An 8,048-nucleotide genomic window follows, 5' to 3' on the forward strand; every position below is an offset into this window, starting at 1 on the left:
TGGGAGTACCTGATGCCACAGCTCCAGACCCTGCTTCCTGCGACTCCCTGCAGGCCAACCACATTGCTGCACTGCCAGCCAGTCACAGTACCTTGGCTTGGGGCATGTGAGGCTCCCAGACAACTGGGGTAAGGGGCTGGCCACACCACCGCCTTCCCCACTGGGGTCCTCTCCAGTAAGGTGTCCTGAGCCAGTCCCTCACATCACTGCTGTGCATCTAGTGTGCCCCTGCTGCGTGTGCCCCAGGTGGTGCATGATGAGGTGTTTGTGCAGGCTGAGGAGTGCCCAAGCCACTATGCCGTGATCCTAGGGGACAGGACTGGCAGAGGCAGCCAGGGTCCTGTCCAGCTGGGCACCCAGGGCCTACAGTGCTCCAAGGTACTTGTGTGTGTGCCCCAGAGCACAAAATGGCTGTAGACTTTTATAGCTTGCAGCTAGGGGCTGCCACAGAGCAGCCCAGCCCTGGCACAGGAAAGGGGACCGGACTGGGCTCAGGGTAGCTTTGTAGTGGCTAGACTGACCTAGCACTAAAGTCAGTGCCAGGTCGCATCTACACATGTGTTATTGCACTTTAACTAATCACATCCAAATTTGATACCTGCAAATTTATTCATGATTAGTCATTTTTACTGGACCGTATGGATTTGCACATGTAGATGCACACCAATACTGTGCAGTAAATTAGGCTAAGGCCCAGTAAAGCATCTCATGTAGACATACCCATAGAATAGTTGGGCTGGAAGAGACCTCCCTCCAGAGGTCATCTAGTCCAGCACTCTGCCAGAGGCAGGAACATCCCTATCCAAACCATATGACTATAATCTCAATTCTACACAAGACTACCCCAGCCCTGACACAACATAGACCTAACATTGTAACCTACCACAGGTTGTACCATACCTACATGTAACTGCAAGTGTGCGTGTGTGTGTGTGCTTCTAAGCAATCAAACTATCTTTATTGGAGAATTTCAAACAAGGGCTTGAATTTTTGGCAATCAAGATTATATTGGGAAAGTGTAACTTCTTGGCCTTTTTAGAAGACAAACTACATAATGTTGTTAAGCTATGGAGTGCAAACTATAAATATAAAAGCAAAAGAGTAGATAGAATAAGATAATGTACATGACAGTTATCTGTTCCAACACTAACCAGATGATGTAAATCTATACTTTGGTTCACAGAATATGTGTTTCTCCACCTTCATGTAATGGTATGCATAATATTGCCTCCAGTGTGTCTCTGAAACGCAAAAAAGCCAGGCACTGTTTCATACATATGATCTATGAATAAAGAATGATAAAAATATTTTCAAAATCTAAAAGATAGAATCTGAAAGGAATATAATAAAATGCTAATGATAAGGTGAAAGACAAAACTTAAATTCAAACCAGGAATAAGGGAATAACTTTTTTCCTGGAACTTCATAGTTAAAAATCGGTGAACTCAGTGAACGACATAGATGTCACAGGAAAATATTAATAAACTTTCTTATAATGGATGAAAAGTCCCAGACATTCACAGAAAATGGTAAAATTAACAGTATATCTTGCTCAGAAAGACAATACAATGGAAATACTAAAATAATTGGGATATTTTGAGATACAGACAATAATCTTGTACTTATAGGAAGGACATTTAATTTCTTCCTTTCCTCTGATTTCCCATACTTTCTAGCTTCTTTTCCTTGTCCAGAAAACACCTAACAACTTGATAAAAGTTTTTAAAAAGTCAGTATAAGTGGTTGACAATACACATATCAAGTTCCAGATGTGCTTAATTAGAAAAACAAAAAAGGGAGAGTCTTATACTCATATACAGTCAATGTACACTATGCTGTTGAATGCTGGTAATAGACACATTTTATTGTTATCATGTGAATTATCAATACGCAAAATCTTTTCACTAATTAAGAGGGGGAAAAAAACAGAACTAAAATATTTTTAAGCAAAAGCTGAATTTCTGGGGCACAATTTTGTGTCAAGGGTTGAGTTCAGCAAATCTTCTAGTTGTGACATAATAAGTTCTGTTTCCAATTGTATCTATAAAAGCATGTTCCAGTTATATCAGCTACTTTCCAGGGGACTGATTTCACCCTTTAGCTTTTTAAACCCATTGAGTATGATTTCTTATCTCTTCCTTGAGTTTTTGAGTATTATATAGTCAGATTTGAGTGCTTTACAGAAAAAATGTGTATTATGTGGTGGTACAGCATATTCAACTGTGTGGTACTGGAATCTCCCAAGTTTATTATTCTTGGCAATCTCAGCTTCCACATACATAATGTCAAGCATACCGTACCATCTGATCTCAATGAGAGACTAAAGGAAAGCTCAAACTATTTAGCTTATCAAAGAAAACGTTATGAGGCAACTTGATCATGGTCTATAATTACCTACACCAGGAGAAGATATCTGATACCAGAGGGCTCTTTAATCTATCAGACAAAGGTGTTACAGGATTCTATAATTAAAAGGTAAAGTCAGCAAAGTTCAAAGTGGAAATAAAATGCAGATTTTGAACATGTATGGTAATTCACTGTTGAAAGTGCTTACCATGGGATGTGATGCATAAACAGTCCAAAACCAAGCTGGACTGTGATTGAAGGGAAGGAGCAAGAAACTTTGGCATACATCCAGGGTAAACCAGGTCACTGTTGTACCTTTCAGGCAGTCTCTGTTGAGATCAGTCGGGATAGCAAAAATGAAATGCAATTATATCCTTAATGGCCACAATGACTCCAATATTAGCACTTGTTCTTATCTCCATGCTGATCTTGAAGATTATTGTGATTCACCATTTCTTTCTTTCCAGCTTTCATCTAAGATACAGTGAATATTTGAGTCTTTCAGAAGCTAATTTATATTTTGATTTTTATTCTTTCTGAAATACAATGTCATATTTTTGGTGCAGAGTAGGGGTCAGCTGCTGGTACCGCCACCATTGCTCTCTGCTACCCAGCCACAATACGGCAAGTGCAAAGCACCCAGCTACTGAAGCCTTCTGCTGATGAATACCACTAAAGCCTCTGCTCCAACCCCTGGTTACCATTTCTGGTGTAGGGAAGAAAAGATGCTTTACAAAATATTTGTGGGTTTGTTTTTATTGCTAGTAGAATCCATAACAAGTACAGTATATTATAAAATTGAACTCAGAAACTTTTGACATATGATAACCCATCACTAACACCTGAGACTTTAGCAAGACTTTCGATATGGTCTCCCACAACATTCTTGCAAGCAAGCTAAGGAAGTATGGGTTGGATGAATGAACTATAAGGTGGGTAGAAAACTGGCAGGATTGTCAGGATCAAAGTGTAGTAATCAGTAACTCAAAGTCTAGTTGGCAGCCAATATCAAGTGGACTGCCCCAGGGGTTGGTCCTGAGGCCAGTTTTGTTCAACATCTCTATCAGCAATCTGGAAGATGGGCACCCTCAGCCAGTTTGCAGATGACACCATGCTGGGGGAGTAGTAGATACACTGGAGGATAGGGCTAGGATTCAGAGAGACCTTGATAAATCAGAGGATTGGACCAAAAGAAAGCTCATGAAGTTCAATAAGGGCAAGTTCAAGTCCTATACTTAGGGTGGAACAGTCCCAGTACTGGTACAAGCTGGGGACTAACTGGCTAAGCAGCAGCTCTGCAGGAAAAGACCTGGGGGTTACAGTGGACAATAAACTGAATATGAGCCAACAGTGTGTCTTTGTTGCCCAGAAGGCTAATGGCATACTGGGCTGTGTTATTAGGAGTATTGCCAACAGATCAACAGAAGTGATTCTTCCCCTCTATTCAGTACTGGAGAGGCCACATCTGGAGTACTGTGTCCAGTTTTGGACCCCCACTACAGAAAGGATGTAAAATTGGAGAGAGTCTAGCAGAGGGGAACAAAAATAGTTAGGTGGCTGGAGCACATAACTTCTGAGGACAGGCTGAAGGAACTGGGCTTATTTAGTCTGGAGAAGAGAAGACTGAGAGGGGATTTAATAGTAGCTTTCAACTTCCTGTAGTTCCAAAGAGGATGGAGCTAGACAGTTCTTAATGGTGGCAGATGACAAAACAAGGAGCAATGGTCTCAAATTGCAGCAAGGGAAGTTTAAGTTAGATATAAAGAAAAACTTTTTTAACAAAGAGGGTAGTAAAGCACTGGAACAGGTGACCCAGAGAAGTTGTGGAATCTCCATCCTTGGAAGTTTTTAAGACTGAGCTACACAAAGTCTTGGCTGGGATGATCTAGTTGGGGATGGGCGAGATTTAAGCAGGGTTTGGATTAGATGACCTCCTGAGGTTCCTTCCAACCCTAATTTTCTATGATTCTATGAGTGCTAACATAAGATATATTACTAAACATTTTAGGGAAAGTACCCTCCCCCTGCCACCAGCTTAAAGCAGAGAGCTGGGTATCTGGACTGACAAATTAAAATGGTCAGGGAAATTCAAAGGGGGGCAAGGCGGGCAGGTTTCTTTATAAACTGGAACTGGAAATGGATGTTTAGGGGAAGGTATCTTCTAAAGAGCTTGGCAAACATGGTTGAAGCTCCTAATGCCTGGTACAGTGGGTGCATCTACACGTGGGCTTAACTGCGGAACAGACTAATTAGCTCAACAATATAGCATCACAGTCTACACATGCACTGGTATTATGGCAGAGTAATTTATTGTGCTGAAACGCACGTGTGGATGCTGTTTGTAGGCATTAATTGCACCCTGTCAGCCCAGCCAGTCCTGGATCTGCTCCACCCCAGCTCAAATCGTTGCTGTCCTGGCTGCACTTGTAGATGCGCTGCGTGGGAGCAGTTTCCTCTGGCTCAAATGGCTCCAGAGTTCATTGCATCACATTAATTGCACATGTAGATACACCCAGTGAGGGGTGAATTCCCTTTCCCTAGTCCCCTCACCTTTGTATGAGGCAAAGATGAGAGTCCAAGCAATAGACTAGAGACCAGCTGTGGAAGGGTTAGGAGTTGACAGATATCTTATAACAGGTGAAAATGATTAAGGAAGAAATGATGGCCCTCACTGTATAAAATATTGCCAGATATTTCCCAGATGAGTTTAGTTAATAAAACTGAAGCCTAATTAAACCACATCCTTTGCATCTTGTCTGTCTTCTACTGTGTGTATGACAATGAGTCAAATATGAAATAGGCAAGTTAGGAATTAGTGACTGCATGAGGTCTTGTAACAGTAAGTCAGACCTTAAGCTCAGATCATGACTATTTATAAATTCAGTGCTATTTTTTCAACTATTTTACTTTAAAATATTTTTGTATTTTGGTTAAATTACACAGGAATAGAAAGTCACCATAGCATGCTAATGCTTTGGAATATTAAAATACAATTAACCTCAGAAAACTGAATGCAACAATGATATTTTATTTCCTTGTGTTGGTAGATGAAGAACAGAGTATTTCTAACTTGCAGCCTAGGAAGCTGACTTAGAGATTTCAGTATCCATTTATGTTATTCTTTACCTTTATACAACTCAGTTGCAAAATTTAAACTCAGGATACCCATCTTAACTTGCAACTCTGTCTTGTACATTTGGTAGCGCTTACTTATCTGCAGTCCATTCACTCTGCATTGCTTAACTGTGGAATTTTTTTTGGTCTACATAAAATAATGTGATATGACACAGCAGAAGCAGATTTATCCAATATCATGTTGCCATATTTGCAAACACTTCTTGAACTGTAATCACAATTTATTTTATTTTTTAACTAGCTTTTCTGTTCAACTGCTAACTCTGTGTTTTTGCATACCATCAAGTTCAGCAGGATAATCTTACCCTCTCTTATTTGATACATAACACTTGCTGTGTTCTTATGCAGTAGTGTCAAAGCAAACATCTAAACGTCTACTTCCTTTTTTTATTTTAGGTTCTCGCCTACACCGAAGGTCTTCATGGAAAATGGATGTTCAGCGAAATTCGAGCTGTTTTTTCAAGACGTTACCTTCTTCAGAACACTGCTTTGGAGGTGTTTATGGCAAACAGAAGTATGTATTTTTGTTTGTTTGTTCTGTGTAAGCTAGTTTCTGGTCAGTTTTATTGATGGTATCCATTCATCCTCAAACTAACACACTATACTTCATTTTGAAAAGTGCTGCTGCTTTTCCTTTTCTTCTCATTTTTTCTTTATTCACTATATCTAAAATACAAATTGTTAAGGCCAGTAAATTGGACTTTACTTTATCACTGTGATTATGATGAACATTGATGAACAATCAAATTGATAAATGCAGCAAGCACTTTTCAGGAATGTTTGTTCAGAATACTAAGCAAAATTCCTTTTGTTTTGTTTTTGTCCCTTTTGATTTCATGTTCTGTAAATATTCGAGTGAAGTGTCAAGCTCCCTCAAACGTGAATTGTAAGACTGAATGGGTGGATATATGGTGAATATGCAGTTGCTTAAATTAACTAAAAGGAAACCTTAAAACATTGTAATTCTAAAATAAGTCTTGAAAATTGTGCTGTTAATTAATTTTGTAAGTTATTTGTCATTTTGTGCTCTTTATTCCGAGCAATACCATCAGAAACGTCATATATAAGATACACGGTCAGAGCACATGATACATAATGTAACTTAACTAATGAAAAACACTACAAATTGATTTGTTTTTTTTCAGTGAACTGTTAGCAAAATCTCCTCTGAGATAAAATTTATTTATTGAAAAAGCCTTGTATAATTTTGAACAAAGAATTCAGTCTTACAATTTGTTTGAGAGAACTTGCACTATTAAAGAATTTTGCAGTTTTGTCCTGAAATAATTCATAACCAGTAAAAATGATATTTATTTAATAGTATTAAATAATTGTTTTTGAATTATTAAATTATTGGGCCCGGTTTGTTTAATCCATTTTAGTTGGTTAATTAGTCCACGCTTTTATTGAATAGGTAATGGTCTAATATTTCAGAATGTGTCTGGAAGTAAATCCTCTCATATCACTCCTGTAACATTTAAACATCCATAGGACCAGTGCAGTTAAAGCACACTTTTCATTTCACAGAAGGAGCATGTAAGGGAGCTGGTATCATACTGGACTGCCTTTGGTTCCCCAGCCCAAATGATCAGGCACTCATTTAGAGCCATATCAAATGGGAGGAAGTCTTTAGCACAAGTCCACAAAGGGGCTCAGGCTCATGTCTCTGGAGCCATAATTAGATGTGTTTAATAACTCTGCCACCAAGTCCCTCCCTCCTGTGACATGGCACATACTGATTTTCCTAGTCCCAAACTGACAAGAACATGGAGTCCAGTCACATAGGAAAAGACCAAAGTCACGTAACCAGTTCTATTATCTTTTGAAAAACTGAACCCAGGTCAAGGATTGCCTTAAACCACGTATAGTTGTAAAACCCAAATGTACATTAACACTTATTGCATACTATGGCCATTGTGTTCCTAGCTGTGCTCATCTTTAGGATAAAATACTTTCAAATGGTGTTTTATTTAACACCTGACATTGTTGCAAATCAGAAATCCTTGTCCCACCAGCTGGCTCTTTAGAGCACGTTCACCAAAATATTCATAAATTCAGTGGCCTTACCACAAAAATACAATATAACCCCCTAGACATTCTGTAGAGGTGGGTGTCAAAACACTGTTGCCTACCAGTCTTCTCCACAGAAGCAAATAGCTGATACAACGTGTCAACAATCTAGTCACCATGTGAGATCAGTAAAGTAAGTAGTGACCTACAACTCAAGAAGGAAGAAGTATAGCCAGTCTCTGGCCTACTGAGTTTTAAATACATCAGTCATCAGATTAATATCTTAAAACTGATTGCAGAATTTAACAGCTTAATCAGAGAGTTCAGCATGTGATTCACTATCTTCCTTTTAGGGAAACATTTATATCTAGGCTTGGCAGAATTCAATGTTTATTTTTTATTTTTTTAAATAATTTTAAAATGGTGTTGCTTGGTATAAAATAATAATTTTGAACAAAGAATTCAGTCTTACAACTTGTTTTTTTGAGAGAACTTACACTATTGAGGAATTTTGCAGTTTTGTCCCTAAATAATTCATAACCAGTAAAAATGATGTA

At 38.8% G+C, this 8,048-nt stretch overlaps 1 protein-coding gene across 3 annotated transcripts in view; it reads left to right on the forward strand.

The window, feature by feature from the left end:
* Window positions 1-8,048, forward strand: part of LOC109302590 (neurobeachin-like) — a 494,933-nt gene that overhangs the window by 280,494 nt on the left and 206,391 nt on the right. For all 3 annotated transcript variants that reach the window (XM_019524185.1, XM_019524186.1, XM_019524187.1), the window contains exon 6: window positions 5,878-5,995. In XM_019524185.1, the coding sequence (XP_019379730.1) occupies window positions 5,878-5,995 (118 nt within the window). The remainder of the gene's footprint in view (window positions 1-5,877; window positions 5,996-8,048) is intronic.

Source organism: Gavialis gangeticus, unplaced genomic scaffold, assembly GCF_001723915.1.
Source record: "Gavialis gangeticus isolate Ggan-Ray unplaced genomic scaffold, GavGan_comp1, whole genome shotgun sequence".
NCBI lineage: Eukaryota > Metazoa > Chordata > Crocodylia > Gavialidae > Gavialis > Gavialis gangeticus.